General features: G+C 42.4%; 1 protein-coding gene across 2 annotated transcripts in view; it reads left to right on the top strand.

Annotated features, from left to right (window-relative positions):
• veph1 (ventricular zone expressed PH domain-containing 1) overlaps positions 1 to 23900 on the top strand; it is an 89314-nt gene that overhangs the window by 34079 nt on the left and 31335 nt on the right. For both annotated transcript variants that reach the window (XM_079573963.1, XM_079573962.1), the window contains exons 7-12: positions 86 to 295; positions 3983 to 4203; positions 6091 to 6291; positions 8068 to 8417; positions 12602 to 12741; positions 12963 to 13097. In XM_079573963.1, the coding sequence (XP_079430089.1) occupies positions 86 to 295; positions 3983 to 4203; positions 6091 to 6291; positions 8068 to 8417; positions 12602 to 12741; positions 12963 to 13097 (1257 nt within the window). The remainder of the gene's footprint in view (positions 1 to 85; positions 296 to 3982; positions 4204 to 6090; positions 6292 to 8067; positions 8418 to 12601; positions 12742 to 12962; positions 13098 to 23900) is intronic.

Genomic DNA, 23900 nt, shown 5'->3' with positions numbered 1-23900 from the left:
AAATACTGATTGGCAAGGTTCAAATGGAAGTGAATTAGGAAAACCAAACTTAATTAAACGTTTAACCTTTCGTCCTGTTCTGCAGATGCTGAGCCCCCACGTGCCCTCCCTGGTCAGCCACCTCTCTGACCAGTCCCTCTCTGAGCCTCTTCTCGGGGCGCTGGTGGACGTGTCCCAGGCCAGTCCTTCCTCCCTGGTCGGCTTTCTTCCAGCTCTCAGGATCATGGCTCATCAGTGCCCGACTTTTCTGGGGCAAGTGGCCAGAATCCATGGCGCTGTGGGGATCATCAATGAGGTACGGAAACACTGCCAGTCGTCTATTGAATATCTCTACCAGGAAGACAGCTTCATTTTATCTTGTGTGTTTGCCAAATCCATCCATGTCTGTAAAGTGTCAAGCCAGATTCTCAGTGTCATTATCACATACCTTTTTGATTAGTCTAATTAATCACTATTGATCAGAGGCAGTGTCATTAGCCAAGCGCATGTGAGGTGAATGTTAGGTCTGTTCAAGCATTTATTTCTACAGAGCCTCAAGTTTGACCCAGAGGTTATATTAACACCATTATTACCTATGTTTATATTATAATAATTTCCCATCTCAGAGTGAGTCATCAGTCCTTCTCCAGAGTTTCATGGGCCATGGCAACATAACACGTACACTACGTGCAGTCGTGCACATAGTCAGTCATAAGACCCTGCGTTTTACACACAGTGACCCGAGCGAGCGAGGAGTGTCCGGGTCATATGTTAAAACGACAACACAGTCATCGCTTCCTCCCGGCTTTCTGAGGACAAGCATTGAAAGACAGAAAAAACAAGAGAAAAGTCCTCTTTGATGAACTGTGGTAACAATTGAGCTCTAAATAGACAAGCATAATTTATCAACGGAACCATCAAGAGTTTGGAAACACTAATAATGCTTTGGGTTTCTCTAACCATCTCCAAAATTCCCCTCCTCCTCAATCGTGTTGTCAGAAAGCTGCCAGGCCTCGCTTCTACACACTCCGCGCACACGCTCACCCATGTGCACACATGGTTTCCTCACATTGGAACCATTTTGGAAAATAAGTTGTTGTGTTCTGGGAAATGCCTCCACTGAGGCCTCCTGGTGATGGCAGCACAAAGTGCCTCCACTGGATTTCTATTTGTTCCATTATCTCACATACTTTGGTTCGATTTTAACTTGGTTACACAACTGTGTCCAGGCCCAGAGGGACGTCTGTATAATATTTCGACTCACTGTACCAACTCACTAAGAAAACAGTATATAGTATTGTGAAAGTGAACTGAAATGCACCTAAATCAGCTTGTCGTTTGTATTATATACTTAAAAAAAATGTTCCTGCTGGATATTGTTATTTTTCATGAGAATAAAAATACATTAAGGTTATGGTACACTTTATTGTTCAGATAGGAATATCTGTTCTCTGCATTTGACCCATCGTTTACCGCCACTGTGTCGTCCTGGAGCAGCGAGTGGCCACAGGGCTGCACCAGGGTCTCTTCTCCAAATTCTGAACTTCACGGCGGCTCGTGGTGCAGATGTTAACCCCCGTACCTCACAGCAAGAAGCTCCCAGGTTAAAATGACAGGCTGGGCCTTTCTGTACTTTGTCTCTATAGCTGTCTCTATGAGCTTAATTAATACATTGTCCTTTTATTAAAGATGAAAGTAAAGTATTTTGGTTTGATGGTGAACTGGAGGGAAAACATACAAAATCTCAAACAGAAAAACTGCACATTCCTGGAATCGAACCTGAGACTTTCTTGCTGTACGGAACAGGGTTTTGACCATGTCTGCGATGCTCAAAGCACTTTATTTTAAAAATGGTAAAGAAAATCATGTTGCATTTCATCTTCATGTAAATTTGTTCATGTCACGGAAATGTACAGGAGACCAGAAATAATAAACCTTCCCTTTAAAATCCCAAGCTCTCACCTCATTTATCTGTTGAAGCTTGAACCACCGGAATATGTTCTTGGCCCGTTGTCAGAGTGAAAGTACATGAAGTTTTACTGCGGTGTGAGCATCCATGTAGAAGTTTCCTCCGGAGAGTAGCCTACTGTGAAACATGTCCAAACTCTGCTTTACTACATTCTTGCCTCCTTGTTACAAAGCGCCTGCGTCAAACACATGCTTTGGACCTGTAGTTTCTCTGTCCCTCCATCAATCACTCAGACATACAGCACATAAACTCTCAGTGGGAGCAGACCGATCCTACAAAGGCCTGTCCAATTTCTATTCTTTCAGACGCCAATACATACAGTCTTTGCGATTTTCCAATTCAACACATTAAAATTGCGAATGTGCAGCCTCTGATGTTGTCTTGGCATATTATTGACCACCAACCTTTGCAGGAGATCTTTTATTGAATTACTTTATTTATATTTATCTGGAGAGTGGGACAAATCGAATGCATGGCCTTGTACTGAGGATTATCTGCGGGGGATTTGCTGAGAACATTGTTTTATAGATACCACATTTAGGTTTTCAACAACGGCCGATGACATCTGTTTGTCTTTTTGTGACTTACATAAAAACTCACAAAAATGGGCGCAAGGTATTTTGAAAAGTTGTTAATAATGTGTATTAAAAAGGAGACTTCAGGTGTAATTACTGATATTGTAGCAAAGGTTTTCAATGGGGATGCACTGATGTGATACCGGATATCAAAGCCAATACTGGAAATAATACGATCTCTCGGGTATTGGCTACAAACGTCCGATACTGAACCAATACCTGCTTTAACTGACTAACTTTCACCGACTAAATCTCAGAGATACCCGCGGCTAGCAACAGTATGCTAATGCTAATGCCAATGTTGCAAAGCTGGGACAGAAATCATGATTGGATTAAAAAACATCTTTATTTTACTTTAACCACTTAAAGGGATATTTCAGGATTGTTGACATAGGGCCTCATTTCCTAGTTATCCAGAGTGTTGTTGATTTCTGGAGATATATATATGTTTTTTTTTTTTTTTTAATTCATGCAGTCCTTGTGTTTGAAGAGTTTAGTGGTGCTAGGCTAGTGCTAGGCAAGCGCATGTCTATGGTAACTAGTAGCCTGCATTAAAGCGCAGTGCACCTGAGGCAAATCACTTATAACACCAGACGACCCATATAAATGTCTGTGTTGACTGAATATTATAATGTTTTAAATATTACCATTTTGCATTTAAAATAACTTATATTTGAGCAGCATCAGCTTCCTGGTTGTAAGCTACGCAGCGGCGGAGTGATCTGCTCGGTTACCGGATCTATAGTAGTTTGTTTACCTGTGGCCGGCATTACTACACGTGGAATTCACAAAGGAGTTTTCTGCAAATCCGATATGGCAACGTTTGGAGGACGACCCCATGATTTTGAAGAGGTTTTTAATGCAGGCTACTAGTTACCATAGACATGCGCTAGCCTAGCACTAGCCTAGCACTACTAAACTCTTCAAATATAAGGACTGCATGAATTAAAAAAAATATTTCTCCAGAAATCAAAAACACTCTGGATAACTGGGAAATGAGGCCCTATGTCAAAACCCACTTGAACCAGGCACATTTTCTTCAGTTTGGCTATACCCAAATCTTAAAGCTAAAAAGCGACAAAAATGAGGATGAAAATGCTAGCAAAAAGTGACACACGAACACACTTAAAAAGTGATGAAAAAGCAAGAGTAGCAAACACAAACAAAACTGAACTGGAGAAAATGTGCTTGATTAAGATGGGAGGTAAGAGGCTAAATTGCATAATAACTCAATATACTCAAAATAAAATATTTTTTCCTCTTTTAAGTGCAGAGTTCCTCATTGAATTTGGCAAATTTTCTTTACTTGGCAAGTCAAAATATTCACCACTAAACTAAATGTATGTACTATGTATTTACAATCCAAAACTACTCAATAATCCATCCATGTGTCGTCTTCTTAGATTTATCCGTGAATCCTTTTTATTTACACGTTGTGCTGTCTGTCCCTCTCGTGCAGTCGCTCGCACACAGCTCCCTGGTCTACCTGGTGTCTCTCCTGGGCAGCCTGGAGCACAGTTTCCACCACACTGTCCTGCTGGAGGTCAGAGCTCTGAGTGACCGTTACCCGCTGCTGCTCGGAGGCTGTGGCAAAGACCTCTACAGGATGAGCAACTCTTTCACCGCCATGGCCCGACTGCTGGGGAAGAGACTGGAGGACAGCAACGCGTTACACAGCAGGTTAGTGAGAGTCTCCTGATGCTCTCTGTCCAAAGGTTCACTCAAAAAGGTGCTTCTCAGGTTCAAAGGTCCTTCTTTGTGGTCATCTGGGTGTTTGTTTTTAAGGTGGGTGAAAACGTCTTAGTTTTGATGTCAAAGTAAATGAAACAGACCAAAGTCGCACATTGAGATGTTTGTTTTTATGACATATTAGTTTCCCCAAGTCCAGATCAATGGCTCTTTTAATTAGTAAAACTGTAGGCCTACATACATGCTTTGGGATGTGGCCAAGCGAGGGGGACGGAAGCCCGTTATGGAAATCATAATTTCAAGTCAATAAATAATAATGGCGTTAGCATGTATGGGCAGCTCGAACTTAGTTTCTGCAGGTGGCAGCAGATCACCGACGTCCCCAATAGATAAGGCGAGTCCCCAGGGAGTAACGGTGAAAACGAACAGGTTTGATTTCAGCGGAGACTGTGCAGAGACTTTTCAAGTTCCTGTGTGGTCTCAGCGATTTCAAGCAGTTGTGGTGACGTCACGCACACAATTTATCTCTACAATGTCTCTAAGACCTGTCGGATACCAAGGAGATCTTAAAGAGACGTAACAGTGACATCATAGTGGAGTCACAGAAGTGTCTTTACAACTTAGCTGTCGTGTTGTCTGGATATGTGCATGCAATCCGAGTCATAACTGGCAATTGCAGTGACCCTCCTCCGGTGATAGGACCGGATGTAAAAAAAAAGATTCTTAAATTTTGAAATTTAGATATAATGCCAGTTAGAATCCAATTGATTATTTTTCATAACTTTTCCGTTCTAGACAGAGTTTAAATGTTAATATTATTTATTTTCCACCTCACACTCTCCATTAATGTCCTAATGTGTAGAATGAGCTCAGACCTATTCACCACAACTGCCTCTAAAATCCTGCACTCTCACTCAAAAATGTGTCCGTAGTGCCGTCATGCACGAGCTTAATATAGAAACTGCAGTTACTTCTAAGACCTGAGGTATTATGTTTTCGGCTCCACAGAGTTATTACTTTTACTATTATGGGCCGTTATTACGTTATGGGTTCCTACATGGTGTGTTGGTTTCTTGGTGACAGTAAACAAGCCATACCTGAGAGATGCAACTACAGATTGTAAACAGCAGTCTTACCGAAACCTACGATTGATCATTATAATTCTTAATTCCTGTTCTATTTTACGAACAGGAACATCTGTATTCATATTTTGTTATAAAGACATCATAATAAACTATATGGGCTTTGCAAAGCACATAATCACATACCATCAGCCATTGTGTGACTATCAGGGAACCGCTTTCGACAGGTTCAAGTACTACCTCAATGGGAGGTCCTCCTTTGTCAAAGCAGGGGGCTCTAATTCAACCTCTGCCCCCACGCACTGTGGAGTCCCCCAGGGTTCAATTCTTGGTCCACGTCTGTTTGCACTTTTTCTCCTCCCCCAGGGCAAACTGCTCAAAAGCCCAGCATCTCATACCACTTTTATGCAGATGACTGTCAGATTTACTTGCCCCTCTCATGGACAGCGAAAGCCCCCAGTCACCTCTGCGCGCCTGCCTACGTGATGTCAATGTTTGGTTCCCCCAAAATCTTCTTTGTTTGGATGAGGGAAAAACTGAAACTGAACTATTTGAACCCGATGATCCGTTAATGGACTTGGGCCACTTAAAAGACCATGATCGTCCCTCCTCCTCCGACCTCGTCAATACCATCAATGATATTGTCTTTTATCTCAAGTCAAAGCATTTTGTCTTTTACCCACGTTTAACAAGTCATGTATGCTTTTATTTAATCAATTAATGAATCTTATTTTGATGATATTTTGGTAAGGTTGGATACAAAACCCTTGTAAGTCACGTCTCACTTTGTGTTTAGGCTGAACAAAGAACGGCAGAACTCTCCCTGTGGCTCCTCCCCAGGACCAGGCCACAGGCTGGAGGTGAAGGTCCAGGGTTTCGGTGTGAAACTGGGGTCAGAGGCTGGAGAGGAGGAGGGAGAGGAGTCTCCGGGGCCTCAGCGGCGCTACAGCCTGAGCCAAGCGGTGCGAGAGGAGCGCCGCGAGATGAGGTTCAACAGGTTGGACAGATTTACGTAGTATTTTATAAACAGTATTAGACACACTTATGTTCTGAGCAATTTACAGGCGTTTTGTGGGTTCTCTAACATTTCACAAGAAATACGACCTATACACATATTTCCTAGTCTGATTGTACCAGTGATGTGCTGTGAGGTTTGTTGCTGATGAGGCACTGGTTTTATAGACTCCAATATAAAATCAACAAAACTGCAGGAAAATGCAACTTGCAGTCTATTGTGATTGTGTTAATGTTGCTTACTCCAATAACAACTATGTTGAGTGTGCATGACCGGGACTTGTGTAATAAGTTGTTGACAATCCTGATGCGTCACATGGTCACATGGTAAGTGCATGATGGGGCCAATATCTGCACTATAAAAACTATAGCATCTATAGCATTTCATCCACAAAAACTTGGTCTAATCAATAAAGTTTTCACTTTTGATCATACTTTTACGTTTAGATAGCTTCTCCTAAACCATGAGTTCGGTACGGCACGGTAGCGGTAGCGTTTTACAGCTCAAAGGTCCGTGTTTGATTCCCACCTGGACGGGGCCTGTCTGTGTGGAGTTTGCATGTTCTCCCCGTTTCGGCGTAGGCTTCCTCTGGATACTCAGGTTTCCTCACCACTAAAAACATGTACAATAGGCCAGGATGAATGAGAGTGTATTTGAGAGTGCACATGTGGGACGACGGATGGTAATTAGCCCATGGTTAAGGACTGGACGTCTGCGGAGGGACTCCCATCAGTCCCATCAGTCCTTTGGGTCCATGGGAGTGGATCTCTCCTTCTGTGGTTCTCCCCGAGGTTTCTCCGTTTTCTCTGTGGGTTTTTGAGTTTTTCCTCTCCGGGCTGGAGAGTCTAAGGACAGGGGGCACCTGCGTCGCTCGTCACCGCCTGATGCCGACGCTTATTTGGACATTATGTTTGCCTGGATACTTCATTCACTGGAACTTTACATTGTCATATTTATTGCTCTGCTTTATTACCTTAATGTTCGGTGCAGCCCTTTGAGGCAACTCCTGTTGTGATATTGGGCTATACAAAACTATTTGATTGATTGATGGCTACAGTCCAGTGTGGCGTGTTTACATGCATGAGACCCATGCATCTTCATTAACATAAATGTTCAACCTCCCCTGACCGCACATCACTGGATCCTAGTACCACCAATAACCTATAGTCGTAGGATTAATGTATTGAAATATGCTACTGTATTTTGACAAATAACAATCATTTTGCACATGAAATCTTTTTCTTTTTTTCCTATTCCGCACAAAGTCTACAAGAGTGTGATGGGCAGGAAAATCAATCAATTAGAAAATTAATGGTATGTCAATATCAAAAATATTGCATTCTAAAGGCCGATGCTATTATATAGAGGAAAAAATATTTAGTTTTTGAGGACATTTTTGGTCTTATACAGAGAGATCATGGACCCAGTGACTGATATTTTTTTAATTAATCTATTTTCTTTTTAGCTACAACTTCATCACATTCTAGAACCTGCAACCCAGCAATACAAGTAAAAACAACAAAAACAAATACAATTTCACAGAGAACTGAGAAACAGCGCAACTTCTGCCAAATAAACAGACAAAGCACTAAACGCCGTTAATCTTTGGTGAGAGAGGTTATAAAGTTGGCACTCAATGAAATACTGATATTTGAAAGGACATTGTTTCTCCAGGATTTGAGTTACACACTACAGATAAACAACTCCAGGCTGTTATTGGAACCCTCATCATTTTGTTTTATGTGTGTGGTGTGACAGATCAAAGAGCCTTGCCCTCCACGTCGTGCGCTCCCGCTCCATAAACTCGGACGCCGCGGAGGACGCCGCTGACCCCGAGCTCAACCTGGACAGTGTTTGTGTGTTCAGCTCGGGCTCACAGCCGGACGCTCTGCCCGGTGAGACGAGCGGGACGGCCGCCAGCTCAGCGCCCCCCGAGAGGACGGTCCCGGAGGCGGAGTGTGAGGCAGAGACCGGTCAAAGTGGAGACGGGGGCGAGCAGGAGGCGGACAGACTGTACGTCCATTTAAGAAACAACATTGGTTCCATCCAAGAGTTCTGCCGGGACACTCTGAAGCAGGTCCCCATCCCAGAGGAGTGCGCCATAGAAGGTGAGCCTAGAAACTTGCTGTCAGTTCAAAAAGTATAACCCTGCTGCCCATTTGATCTATTTTATATTGTAGACTAAACAAACACCCTCAGAAATGCCTACGAAACATGAATATACAGCGCCCCCTGCTGTCACAGTTCAACACTGACAAATTTGGCCAAAGACATCAGCGGTGCATGAACAGCATCGGCTTTAGAAAAACCCACACTGGTCGAATTCTATTATTGTGTTTCATGTGTTTCTATATACTTCTATGATTGAAACCTTTACTAAAATAGCTTTAAATATCGGCCTATATATCGGCTATCGGCCATGCCAACCCTCTTCATATCGGTATCGAAAAAAAAAGCTCCTCCTTAGGTTCTGAACATCCAGGATTTGCTTTACTCACTTCTCGACTTCTTGATGAGCTTAACCCTTTCATCGTGAATACAAAACCAAAAAAAAGACTCTCCATCGCTTCACTATGAAGTAGAGCAACAGGAGGTGGGGTGGGATGGGCTTTAAATCAGGAAGTGAATCAGGAAGGTTTTATGTGACTCTTTTCTTCATCCAAATTGAGCCATAAACCAATCGATGCCCAATCCCATCAGACCTTGGAAGCTAAGCAGGGAAGGGCCTGGTCGGTACTTGGATGGGAGACCGTTTGGGAACACCAGGAAGCCTAGCGAATGTAGTGTGTGAGTGGTTGGTGGTGGTCGGAGGGGCCGATGGCGCAGACTTGGTTGCCTCGCTTCCATCAGTCTACCCCAGGGCAGCTGTGGCTACAATTGTAGCTTACCACCACCAAGTATGGAGTGAATGAATAATGCAATGTAAAGCGTCTTTGAGTGTCCAGAAAAGCGCTATATAAAACCAATGCATTATTATTATTAGTAGTAGTTTTACAAGTTAAGGGACTATACAGAGTTTAAAAATGTTAAAATTAAGTATTTTCCTCCCCCTACATGTTTCAACAATGTCCTAAGGTGTAGAATGAGCCCAGACCTGTTCACCACAACAACTGCCTCTAAAATCCTGCACTTTCACTCAAAAAGGTGTTAATTCGGGTCCGAAGTGCCATCATGCATGAGCTTAATATAGAAGGTGCAGTTATACGTATGACCTGAGGGGGCAGTAGTGAGTATAAAATGGCTCACTTGCATCTAGCCCCTTTAAGGTCAGGGTAAGGGATTAGGGTTGCAGAGTTTCAACAGGGCATTAAAAGTAATTAGATGAAGTGTGTCAAAATCAAGGCCTCAATCAATGGCATTAAATCCAAGTTTGTTGGAAAATTATGACATTGCTTAACATTTTCTACTGTATAAGCTCACGGAGAATACCACATACATGGTCTTAAACACATTCAATAGCAGTTTAGGCTGAAAATGACTTAATATTTTTGGCTTAGAAGTTTGACTTGCTTCTGCCTGCACAAAGGGAAAAAGATTTAGATTAAGGTTAGAAAAAGGAAGACAGAAAGACACATTTATATAATATGACATTGACAAAGATATGTTTGACAACACCTGCAAAAAGTGCAACACCCTCCTCTTTAACCCTTTGATTCAGTTGCATTTTAGTCTTATTTTGCCTTTTCTCAGTCTTGTTTTGAGATTTTTAATACTTAATTAAATGTTGACCTTGTTGAATTAAACCTTTGTGGTACCATAAATGCTGAGGTATTATTAAAGAGATGTGGTGTAATGGTGCACAGCCCTGACTGAAAAGCCCCCAGAGGTTTCAGGAGTAGCTTTTGTTTAAGTGGGACTCCTCCACTGACTCCTGGCTAACTCTCAGCTCAAATGAGTGAGTTCAAGAGGCAGAGCAATAACATCCTCCTCCGTCAATCACATCATCGCCGCCTTCTCATTCGCTGCACAAAGAAAATGGATTAGTCCCGACTGCGAGGCTTAAGTAATATGCCGTAATGTGTTATGAAACTGAACGCAGTCTGCAGTCAGGCGTGGAGCGTATTGTTCTACCTCATATCTGTCATTTTAATTGAGTTGAAGCAAGTCCGGCGCTCCAGCCAGAAGACAGAGACGTGAAATACAGTGAGGCAAATCGAAAATGTACCAAATCTCTGAAGGAGGGAAATGAGCCAGAATCTGATTACAAAGTTTGAAAAAACAAAAGAGGTTTAGATTTTTTATTTTATTTAAACTCCTGAACTTCTGGCCTCAGGAAAACAGGGAATATGCATAAAACCTCTGACATATACTCACCTTACGCCCTTTGCTTGACTTTACACTACTATACAGTACAGGGCAGAAAGTTCAAGAATTACCCTAAAAACATTCATTTAGATGAAAAAAGTGTGAAGCACTTTGAGTCTGTGAAGGGCACTATACAAGTCCATAGGGGTGGGAACCTCTAGGTGCCTCACAATTCGATACGCGATACATGGCTCATGATAATGATCTCATGATACGCCAATACTGCGATAATCGATATGTTGCACAAACATAATCGATACATCATGATTTTTTGAAACATGCGATAGTTCACCTTTCTTTTAACATTCTACATAATTGTTTTCATGTGCTTTGTAGCCCTTTTTCTTCATTAAATGTATCAATAAATGATCCCTGACTTACTGAAAATGGGCCTTTAGATCTGGCTTCATATACGTTTACATAAAGAAGAAACCATTGTCCTGTTTCAAAAGGAATAAATCAACCCCATATTAATCATGTTTATAATTATAAAATCCATCATTAAAAGTAATATATTTGTGCGACAGTGTTTGGTGCAAGTGCTTTAAATTGTAGCGCTGCTCTCTATAGAGTTTGGGAATGTGATGTCATATCGCTAAGCATTGTACAATTAGCTGCAATTGTAAACTAATGGAGATTTTAAAAGTTAAAATGCTGGAAAACACTTGGACACCACAGTGTGTTAGATGTATTTACCAGCAGTAACTCAGCAGCTAACGGAGTTGTTCCACAGCTTTTTTCTCCACTTTTTATACTGTTTTTAGCTAATGTTAGTCTATGGAAATGCATGCTAATAGCTGCAAAGATGGCGGTTCTCCATGGTAACTATGGAATTTCCCGAACTCTATTGGCAGCACTACTGAATTCTTGATCATTATTGGCCTCTATTCACTGAATACTGGAGCACTTCTACCTCATTAATATGCAATACATCGGTCATTGATATGTATGACGCCATCAAAAGTATCGTATCGTCCCGCAAAATATCGCGATGTATCAAAAAATCGATATATTGTCACACTCCTACAAGTCAATGTACGAACCAAAATAAAATCTGCATTATTACTTAAAGGTACACTGTTTAACATTTTGAACTATACTGTTGCCATCAATACAAAACATGCTCCCAATGAGCAGCTCGACTCAGACAATGTTATTTCTGCAGTGGGTGATCAAAGAATGGATTTGGATGAGAACGTAGCCTGTTTAAATCTCAAATTCTGCTGACTTCAGCTCGTCTCCATGGAGATGTGACTAGAGACGTACCCACTCCCAGGTCCCAGGTGCCTTAGCTGCTCACAGCAAAGGCACATATTTATTTGTACATTTATGAGGTGTTTTTCTATGATGAAAATATTTGTCACAAAATCAATGCTTCTATTTAATTTTTTTTCTTCTGGGTACAATTCTACGCGGTGTGGCTTTAAAGCAGGGGTGTCCAAAGTGCGGCCCGGGGGCCAAATGCGGCCCTCAGACCAATTTATGGTGGCGCTCGGCCTCTTGCTGTATCGGTACACATCACCAGAGATGGATCTATACAATTCTAACCTAACAACTAACATTTTATTGTGAGACAGAGCTGGCATGAAGGTTTTAAGCTTAAATAGAGGTATGGGGCACAATTTAAACCTCTGCTAGTCGAAGGTTTTGCAGCACTAACTACTGATCTATGGCCCTTCACCCCGTGTACGCTTTAATATGCGGCCCCCCATGAAAAAAGTTTGGACACCCCTGCTTTAAAGCTTTGCATTTGTGATATTTTTTTCTCCAATGTGGAAGAAAAACCTTTAAAGCTTTTTTGGCCGAGCAGCTGAAGTTTGCGGGGGGGACAATGATGTCCTTGGATGCCGCAGAATCTCTGCGCGTCGGGGCTAAGGTTACTCAAGTCCATATGTGCTGAGGGGTGTCACACATAGAACACATTACGGTGATTTGTAATGCAAGCCCTGTGCATGCAACTCTCTTTCCTCTCCGTCTTGTGCAACAGATTCAAACCGAGGGTGCGTCGCCAAGCTGTCGTTCTCGTGTCCTCTGAAAGGTCACTACTGCCTGTACGCCAAGTCCTGCTTCAGCCTGACCAGCCGACAGCCGCACCTGTGGATACACATCATGTTACTGCATCTACAGGTGCCACATCAGCAGCTCATGGCCGCTTTCCAATGTTTATCTATGGGACATGTCGAAATGCAATGCTTTGTTATTGAAAGTCTTTGCCGAAGCTCCAGGGGTTGAGAGCGTATTTTGTAATAATAATAATAATATTAAAAGACTAAAATCCTTTGCCCCATTTCAGTGCAGCCAACGTGAAGACATTCCCGTTATTATTAAATCTGTTTTGTTTCTTCCAGAGTAAGTCCGCTGTTCCTCTGTGCTCCAAACACGAGTGCGTCCAAAGACTTGCCGCTCTTTGGGAGAAGACGCAGCTGAAAGGAGCTCACAGCTTCACCATGGCCATGACACAGCACAGCACTCTGCACAGGAAGGTACGAGCCCCGTCATGAGTTAAACATTACAACACCACTTACAAAAGCCAGATTCATCTCAGGGAAGTAATAACATTAGCGCTGTAGTAGCCGTCGAGGATGGTTCCAGTGGAAATTGCTCGTGGAGAGGTCGGTCTGGACAGGCTTTTAGCAGAGCATTTACAGATGATTGGGTTAATTTGTTAAAGCCAGTTCATGCATTCTTCATTTATTTTGTACAGACACAATAAAGGTCTGTATAAAAGGAATTGACTCAAGTGCGATACCGATACCGGAACGATACTTTTTCAGAATCAGAATTTTTTCCGGTTCAATCGTGCCACATGAAACACAAAACATATAGCACATAACATATAACTTAGATAAATAATGAATTACACCAACTTTAAAACTATAGACTCTAAGGCAGGGGTGTCAAACTTAGTATTTGGCTGTGACAGTATTGCTCCTGTAAGTTGTGATTCAAAACGAATCCCTGTGAAGAGTCAGGATATTAGAGATGCATAAGAAGTTTAGAACTAACAATTTACAATGGTGTAGCAAGGGTACTGGGGGCCCCAAGGAGGAATGTCAGTAGGGGGCGCACTGGCGGCTGTTTTGTGCTCTGGAACGGGGGTGGACGGGGGTGGACGGGGGTGGGGGGGGGTTATGGTGACGAACGCTAGCTTGTTGATGATATTTGCCAAACAATGAAGGCAACTACAGTATCTTATTACACTCGCTGCTGTCTTGCTCTCCTTCCTCCTCTTTATCTCTTTATCATTTTTGCTGCCAGAAGCAGAACTTCTCCACATTTTGCTCTCTCTCTATTAGGGTTGTGTCGATGGACGATATCATCGTCATCGTGCTGGCTGAGCAACATCACGATGGAGAGCCACCATCGTGATGCCACACCCCCTCCTGTCAGAAACACGCACTGGTCTTCTGTAGGCCTTGTAAACCTTCAAACTGTGCAGGGATTGCACTGTAAATTCAATCACGAATATAACTAATGTGCGCGCTAGTTTCTGTAGCCTGCCAGAAGCCATGATGTGTTAGCCGTAATTATTAAAGTAAAGACGCAGCGCTGCTCTATTTCTGACACGCGGGGCTCTCTCTCTCTCTCTCTACAGCTCAAAGTTTAACAGCGCGTGGTTTTGCTTTGCTTTGCTGCGTACGGAAACTTAAACCGTTTTAAAATGATGAGATAGCTCTCACATCGAAGCTAGCATGGGCACGCATGGGTTTAGATTATCCTCACGAAGGACTGAGAGAGGAGAGAAAGGTGCAGGAGATACGAAGTTACGAGCTCACGGAGCGGCGGCGCGTGGAGCAGCTTCAAAAACGTAGGCTACGACGCAAACGTGTACATATTGTCCCGTTCACCCACTGTTTCTCTGTTTCTTAAACATTACGCTAAAATTGAGCAAATGCAAATAGTAAGCTCCGATTTACATTCGTATTAGTGTGATAAGAGCCTTGGTATTGAGGAGTTGACGCTCATGTTTAGTTTAGATCCATTTATCCTGCAATCTCACATTTTCCTAACATAAATAGTAATATGCAGCTTCTATATAGGCTATGTAAATGTCTTTTAAAAATGCTTGTAATGAGAAATGGACGATATCATATCCATCACGATGGTTCACTGTAAACATCGTCAACGGCCAATTAAGTGAACATCGCCCAACCCTACTCTCTATCCTTCTCCTGAGAAGCAGGTGAGGGAAGGGCTGGGCTCATGGGGCCCTTACGGCCGATTGTCATTGCACCTTTATGACTGTATTCTCTTGGTCATTTCTGTCAAATCTGTTGGCCCTCAAGGGGCCCCTGCTAGCAAGCCACGCCTCTGACAATTTAATGTCCTGGTCAAAAGTTTGGAAACGCTTGATTTATGTAGAAGAATACTGAAGGGTGAGTGCTTCAAAAGGCTCTTGAGTAATCTAAGAAAAATGTGGGCTCTCAAGGAACAGGCCGAAATGCTAAAACAGTAAAAAGTTTGCTAAACCCATACCATAGCTGTGGACGGCAGGAAAGCAAGAGATCCGAGGCAACTCTGTGTGCAAAAAGTAGACTTAAAAGGGCTAGATGCAAGTTTGCCATTTTATACTCACTACTGCCACCTTAGGTCATACGTGTAACTGCACCTTCTATATTAAGCTCGTGAATGACGGCAATTCGGACCCAAAGTAACAACTTTTTGAGTGACAGTTCATGATTTTAAAGGCAGTTGTGGTGAACAGGTCTGGGCTCATTCTACACATTAGGACATAGTTGGAACATGTAGGGGGAGGAAAATACATAATTTTAACATTTTTAAACTCCGTATAGTCCCTTTAAAGTCCTTTATTGACATGGACCACGCTTTCTTTTATTTCAAGACTATTTATATTGTGATTCTCGTTGAAGGCAAAGCTAATCCCCCTTATGAAGTGCTCCCATTTAGTCCCATCTTAACCTTTATTTATTGTTCCCCCAGTCGAGTAGAAAAACCCGGTCTGTTTACACGTGTGCCGAGTATTTGTGACTCAATGCTGCTGCTTCACGTGTGGAAGGTTTCCCCCTCGCTGGCCCTCCATAATGTGACAAGCTAAGTGGTCTCTGGGAAATCATTAGAGCCACAAAGAAAATACAGCTGTAGTGTGTCTCGGCCTGAACGCGCTGCAGCCGGAAGATGAACTACACTTTCCACCTGGAGCTGCAATCATGTCATACCACTCTGTTTACTCTGAGGTTATTACGTCAGAGATTTACAATAAGCAACAATGTATTCCACAGGTCCTGTAACTGAAAATGAGCAAAAGTTAAGTTTAAGTCACGATATAGCTCAATTTTAGCCTTGTTTTAGTAGCAGCATTCAAGGTAATAACCAAATATTGCATTTGTCATATCACCGCCCTACATCAGATCAGGGTTTCTGCAAGGTAAAAAAAAAACATAAAGGTTATTAATTGTCCCAAAATTAACGCCTTAAAGCATGTAATGTGTTTCCAGTATGCATTTAATCCAAGTTACTTTGAAAAAAATGTCAATCAATTCATCTAAAATAAAAAAAACGGATCCAAAATACATTCAGCTGCATGTTTTGCTCAAGGTATTTACTCATTGTGGCATAAAAGTAATGTGTCTGGGCATTAAAATGATATATTTGGCAAAAACGTCTGACGAAAACCCAACAAAAATGTTACAAAAAAGTGATAAGAAAGCAAAAAAAAAAGCCTAGTAAAGCAACAGAGAAGTGATGAAAAAAGTGACGACAATGCAGTAACAACGCAAGGAAAAAGCTCCAATGGAGACCAACAAAACTCTCCATGTAGATGAGTTTGGTAGGTCTTACTTGAAAGCTAATTTCAAATAAAGCATTACTCTGGCACCTTATGGATTTGGGTAAAGATGAACTGGAGAAAACTGCACTCGATTAAGGTGGGGGTTAAAAGGTTAAGTCGGTTTCTGAGGCTGTACCTTTTTATCGCAGGATATCATTTAGTGTATAGGGCTTATGTCATAATGAAATTCTACTTTCTTCAAATGTATATTTTTCATGTATTGTTGTAGGGCAGGCTTATGCAAGTTTGCTTGGAAGCGGGACGGCTTTGATGAATTGACGGAACTGACAATATTTCAGTATGTCTTGCATAAGACACGCAACGCACCATACAAAAATAAATAGGTGCGTGGCAAGAAAGCGTCCGATGTACTCTGTTTTAGAAAAAATTAAAAGTCCTTTATTTTACATGGCATGTCCATGTAGAATAAAGGACTTTTAAATTTTTCATAGTCTATAGGCCTTTTCCTTGAAGAGCACCTGTTTTTTCAGATCTTTACACCATTGCCTGGATCCCACTGCAGCACTTATCTTTTTGTATTTTGACTTTACTTTATAAGTGTTGGGTGTAGTTATTTCTCCAAATCATCTTAGGACCCTGATGATTTATGCTCAAAGCCCTAACGTTGCCTGTTCCTGATTGAAGTATCCGCCTGACGCATTATAAAATACTTAAAGGAGGTATGATAGCTTCCTGAAGTCACATTTCAAAGGAAGTGGACAGGTTTCAGTGGCCTCTATTTGGCAGTTTTACACTCGGACAACACAGGGCGACTGCAGTGGCGTGATAGTAACTCCTTCCAACTTGGCCGTAAACTCCGGTGTGTCGTCGTCACTGGCTCGGGCTCCGGAGTGACCTCTGATTTACTCTTTGTGTCAGCGATAAAGTAAACCTCCTCCTGCTGAGGCCGGCACAGATGGAAATGCTCATTGGGAGCGCTCGGCCACAGCAGCTCACGTTTGGCCTGAGAATTCACTCATCAGACGACAGACTGAGTTTAGTTTCCACATCAGGCCTTTTCTGAGTCTGCTGTGGAGCATTGACATTGAACATGTGTCACTTCAAAGTTGCCAAACATATTGATATTAAGGAAAATATCCCTCTGGCTTATAGGAATAACAATTATGGTCACACTTCTCCGAAAAGTCTGTCCTATCATTATGTAAGGATCAGATGTGCCTGTACAGTTTGGTTGATTCCATATAATCCTTTCAACAGTGGCTATTGTGAAATTCTTAGGAACACGAGTTGTTGTCTGGCTTTGGGCTCTAAGCAAAATAAGCTTTAGGTTTTCCCTTTTGCCAAACGCAGAGAGTTCACCCTCCCTCACATAGCCAAGAAACAAACAAAACAAAAACAGAAAACGTCACCTTCAACAAGCATGATTAAAATCTCGAAATTGAGCATAATATTCAAAACATCAAAGTGTGAGTTCATGTATTTCGTAACAATAGTAATAAAAATAAACACTGTGAGTGCATTTTAAAGTGCCAAAAGCTTCATGTTGACTTAAAATATCTGTAGTTTGTGTTTCGTGACCCTTTTTCATATTTTTGATACATTTGTGTGGTATTTTCTTTGTAGATATGAGGATTTCCACATTATTACAGGGTTTGTATTAAACTGACATAAATCAGACTTTTACACTAGGGTGTGCTCAAAAAGTATTAGTAGCTAAGCATTTGTAATCTTTTTAGGGTAAGGGTTAAGGTTAGGTTCACTCAAACTTGGCTGTAAATACTGTTTAAGTGGCGCTAGCCCGCAGTTAGCTTTGCCCGTTAGCCTGTTAGCTTCTTCTTCGTGATTCTTTTCGTGTGTATTGCGCCTCCGGGTCGGTGCAGGGAAAGTTGCAATTGTGGTTTTCCTGCCAGAGACACAAGGGGGAGATGTAAGACCATTGCCATCTTGGAATATGACGGAATAACCTGGTCATTTTCTCGATGATTTGATTTGATGGTGATTTTTCAGACAGTTTGACCTGTTGAAATGTGCTCTCATTTTCCCATCATTCAAAGCTCTCGTAAAGATCAACCAAACAAAAGATCCAAAAAATAAAAATCCCAGATGGCTCAGCATGTGTCTTTCATCTGTTCTCTGTAGAAGCATTGTGTTGTGAACCTAGAACCCCATATTGATCTAAAAAATGAAAAACCGATGTTGAAAAAGGAGGAAAAGGCAAAAGCTGTAATAAATACGACTCAAAAGATCAAGTGCTGTTGGCGCTGACAGTGTGATTTAGGACACGGCTAAACTCTTGGGCGCTGATCGCTTTGTTTAGCATCATAATAATATCTTTTTACAGTAAATGGTCGACGACATGTGCAGAGTCAGTCAGAGGTTTGTTAAGGTGTTATGGAAAGTTGAGAATAATTAGCGTTGGCTGTCTGAGTTGTGTAAACAGTGAGAGATTTTGTTAATACAGTGGAGAACAATATTAAATATAAGCGGGAAGTGCTCTTGTGTAAAGTGCACATGAGCAGAGCTTTTCGTGAAGAGCACTATATTCTGAAAAAAATGTTTTTTTCAGTGTTTTGGCTTGTTATAATAGTATATCCTTAATAAAAACATACCTGGAGCGGTGTTTTGTTTGCGCATGTTGTTGTGCATAATTTATTTCATGTCCTTCTTCCGCTCTCAAAGCACTTGTCCAAACACCTTCACCAGACTTGTCCTGATCCTGGTGTTTTAAAACTCTCTTCCTTGTGCAGATGAGCATGTTTCCCCATAGCTAACATTGTCATAGGTTATTTTACAGGAAGAGTCTGATAAAGCATAATAGCACTAGCCTAGTAACTCACCGCTGTAATAATAATAATTATAATGCCTCAGTTTTATATAGCGCTTTTCTGGACACTCAAAGACGCTTTACATTGCACTATTCATTCACTCCATACTCGGTGGTGGTAAGCTACTATTGTAGCCACAGCTGCCCTGGATTAGACTGACGGAAGCGAGGCAACCAGTCTGCTCCATCGGCCCCTCCGACCACCAACCACTCACTCACTCACTACGTTCACTAGGCTTCCTGGTGTTACCAAACGGTCTCCCATCCAAGTCCTGCCAGGCCCTTCCCTGCTTAGCTTCCAAGGTCTGACGGGATTGGGCAGAGCAAAGGCGGTGTGGCCTGCGAGTGAGTCTGGTCACACTGGAGCACACAGTGTGAGCCCACAGCGGTTCATACGTGAGCAAACAGGAAGTGGAGTCAACCAATCAGCGAAAGGCGAGCATCTGCCATCAGCCGATGCGGTGTTATTCACGCAGCACAATGAATCACAAAACTCACCTACTGTCGATGCATTTTTGGTCATTTACCGCTGATTAGAGACACGCTCTGTCTCTCCCTACATACATTATACTTTGGTATTGAAGGAACTTCCGCGTCCCATGAGTGAAAACACGTGACACAAATAAACGACTCTGATTGCACAGGCTCGAGTTTTCTGATGCCCCACCGGAGGCGGGGTGTCCAGACTGTATGAAAAAATATAGAGGGTGATCATTCTGGTCTCACCAGGCTATAATAGGACAGGGATTGGCAAAAGCAGGCTCACCGCCCAAATCCAGACCTCCAGATGATTTTGAGAAATGTGAACTCACACAAAAACATCTACACCTCATTGAAATAGACCAAAGAAATGCTGAAAATATTGTCAGATTAAAGGTGGAGAGCTCCCAGATTCACTCTGTTTAGTCTAAACAACAGTAGTATTTGTACCAAAACCTGTTGACAATCAGAAATAATAATAAAATAGTGAAACTTTCTTCTTCTTGTTCATTGATTGAGAAAACAATTGGAACGAGACAACCCAATGCTGTATATACACTGCTCACAAAAACTTAAGGCACACTCAAAAAACACATCCTAGATGTCAATCAATTCGATTTTTCGGATGAAAATCTTTATTCATAGTGTAGGGCAATGTGTTGAGAACAAAATAACATAAGAATGATAAATGGAAATCAAATTCTCAGCCCCTGGAGGTCTGGATCCAAAATTAAAGGCAACACCAGCAAAATAGATAGAAACTTAAAAAATCCACTCAACATCTACAAATGACCTCCACAAATATACTTTTTTACTGGAAAACTGCAACAACAAATTTATTTAAGTAACAACATTTGTAAACAGTGTGAGTAAATGTAAGTTTGTCTGTTGCCATCGCCTGGAGTGAGCGGTGCTCTCTTGGCCGTTTTCATCTTGATCGGATTATGATCCAAAAACACTGTCGGGGACGGAGTGGAAACGCAGGGGGCTCGTCAAAGGGGTAAAGTGAGGTTACGTGAGGATACGCAAATAATCCAAGCATTGTTCTTCATTTTTATTAAAGCCACTTTCCTTTCGCACATTATTCCACCGTGGAATTGTTTTGTCCTCTTCGACCGGATGCTCTTTTGTCACGACTTTTTGCTTTTAGATCATGTAGTTACTGATTACGTTGTTTGACACACTATAATCCAGAATCAGAGTCTGGCTCCGATCCGTATCAATTCGATTTCAGGTGGATTTCTGAGGAAGAAGCAAAGCAAGGCAGTTTTATTTATAGTTTTATTTTTAAGGCAGTTAGAATATATGGGTAGTTTAGCATTAGGGATGTCTTCCCCTGGAGCCTGGACACTGGTGGTGGTATGGGAGACCGGTGAAGGATGCAGCAGGGAGAAGCTGTGGAAAGAAGAGGCGGAGATGGGGTGGAGGTGGGTTGCAACACAGCTGGGAAGCGAATGAGCCATGGATGCCGGAGATGCGTACCTGTCTGGTCTTTGTGCCTGCGCTCAGTCACGCAAAACGACCAAAGATGTTGTTAGCATTTGGCCTCTCCCAGCATATTCCTATGGCTCCAAACAGGGGTGAAGTTATAAGCGACCATGCTCTTCCACGGGCACAAAGACCAGACAGGTACATGTCAAGTCGTCTAAGCTCAGGTAAGAACATATCTCAGTATGGAAAAACGGTGGCCTGTTCCTTTAAAGGGGGGGGGTATTATGCAAAATCGACTTTTTCAAGCTTTACATCATGTTATGATGTCATTCCCTCATTAAAAACATACCTGAAGTGTTGCCTTAGCACATTCACGTATTTTCGAGTAGTCTGTAAAAACTCTGATGGCGGCCATTTTAGGGATAAAACGCCTGATTCCTTCAGGGAACGCCCTCGACCTCCAGGATACGCCTCCGACCTTTCGTCACCAGCCGAGTAACCAACCACTGCTCCTCAGCAGAACCCCCTCCCCACTGTGTCTAGCCCTAAGATGTAAACAGAGTCATCATGGAGGTTTAGCTTCATGTGTTGTGAACCGGAGTTACAGCAGTTCTGAAACTTTTACAAAGACACACATCAGTGTTTCTGTTACCGAAACACCCAGGATTCAAACCGGTGACAAGAACACTTATTTCAGCGGCTGGTTCTGCGCTGGGCCTTGATGATGCCCAGAGCCTCCGGAGAAAGCTAATGCTAAGCTAAACCTCGAGTCATCACGTGGAAACGAGAAATATGCACAAATAAGGTCAATAAAACCACCACACACATAAAGAACCGTTTAACAATGATCACACACGGAGCCTGGCTTGTTGATTTCGTAGTTTATTGCTCACATTTCATCTACAGTGAGTCGTAGCCGAGTGGCTTTCTGCCGGAGCTAACAAGCTAGCCGCGACAAGCTAACGGGAAAATTCACTGAATACAAGCAGCATATTTTGCACTAAAAACGCCACTAAAACAGGCAACTGCTTGAAGCAGCCTTTATGATGACCACACACGGAGCCGGGCTTGTTGATTTTGTAGTTTATTGCTCACATTTCATCTACAGCGAGTCGTAGCCGAGTGGTTTCTCCCGGAGCTAAGGCACTATTAGCCGCGACAAGCTAACAACCTTCACCTTCACAACATTTATTGAAAACAGGCAGCATATTATGCACAAATAACGTCAATAAAGCAGGCAACTACTCGAAGCAGCCTTTACGATGATCACACAATGAGCCTGGCTTTACACATTTGTGGTTTATTACAGACTTTTCATCAACAATGAGCTGTAGTCGATTATAACAAGCTAACGGGTAACCTCGAAAAACCATTGTCCACCTGCACAGATAATGTCCGTCTTTTGAATCGTATGGGCTCCTGCAGATCCTGGTGTCGTCCATGGGGGTATAGTTAGAGATCCACAGGGCATGGCAGTTACAAAGAGAGAGCCTCCAAACAGCAGTTATTTTTCAGGCAAGAGCCCCTTCCAAGCGTCCTGTGTGGAAGGTTCGTCTTCAAATCACATCCTGTGTGGCCATTGTTCCCAAAGTGATAAACAGTAGGTCCTTTCCAACAATAAAAAATAAAATGCACCGATCGTAGTTTCAATACTGTGGAGAAAGTGTTGTGATGCCACAGACAGCGTGTGGAGGGGGCGTGTCGGAAAGGGTCAGAGGTTCTTAAAGAGACAGAGGCCTATTTCAAGTCATTTGCTACCGCCATTTTGAAAGAGCAATTTTATACAAGGCAGTTATTCTAATTTACTGCATTGACAGACCAACAGAAGGTTTCGTCATCATTGTAGTGTGCTATAGACTGGTGCTATGTGGCTGAAAAAAGCATAATACCCCCTCTTTAAGTTGCTTTATTAATCCACGTAGGGAAATTCAGTCTCTGCATTTGACCCATCCTCAGGGCCTCTGGAGCGACCTGGGACCCGCTCGGGGACCCGTCTTCCGTATTTACTCCTAGGTTTCATTTTAACATACTCAGACGGTATTATCATACTTTATCAGAAGATAAATATTGAAAGGAATGGCTGGTGACCCACAAAAACAGTTCCGCGAATCACTTTTGGGTCTCGACCCATCAGTTGAGAACCACTGATCTACAGGGGCAGGTAATCTTGAGCCTTGAACCTTGACTTTGCCTGTATGACTGTGATGTGTGATGGTGGTCAGCAGGTAGCCATGGAGGTAACATGAATGAATGAAAAGCACGCACAAAAATCCACAAAAGAGCGCAAGATATTATATGTAAAGGAAACCTATAAAAATGTATTAATTACTGTCCCAAACTCCGGTTATTTCAGACAATAGCTCTTGTTACACTTCACTAAGGAGTCTGCAGAAACACCCCTGGATACTGACGTTCATGTGAAGATGCACGTCAGCCTCACACATGGTCCTTGTTTCTCTGTATCCTCCGGCGCTGACCTTTCACCTCCATTATTTCAGCTTTGCCAAGGCAGAAAGAGCTGACGCATAGAGCTATCTTAAATCACTCCTACTGTTTCACTCGTACGTGCCGGCCCTGCTCTGTATATTTGTGTCTGTGCCGCAAAGTTCTCTCATCTAAGCCTTCCATAAGCCGCATCTTTGCTCATTAAGTTCATGGGCTCGAAGCTGCAGGTCAACAGGCCAAACGCTAATAGCACAGTCACCAGCGCTTCTGTCTTCATTTTTCACAATCGAGACCCTCTGGCTGTTTTAACTTTACTCCAGAATGAGTTATTATTTAGGTCTTAGCCGGATCTCGGTA

The sequence above is a fragment of the Gobius niger genome, assembly GCF_951799975.1.
Source record: "Gobius niger genome assembly, chromosome: 1".
NCBI classification, from domain to species: domain Eukaryota; kingdom Metazoa; phylum Chordata; class Actinopteri; order Gobiiformes; family Gobiidae; genus Gobius; species Gobius niger.
The sequence above is the reverse complement of the archived record's forward strand: the minus strand, read 5'-3'. Positions and strand labels throughout refer to the sequence as shown.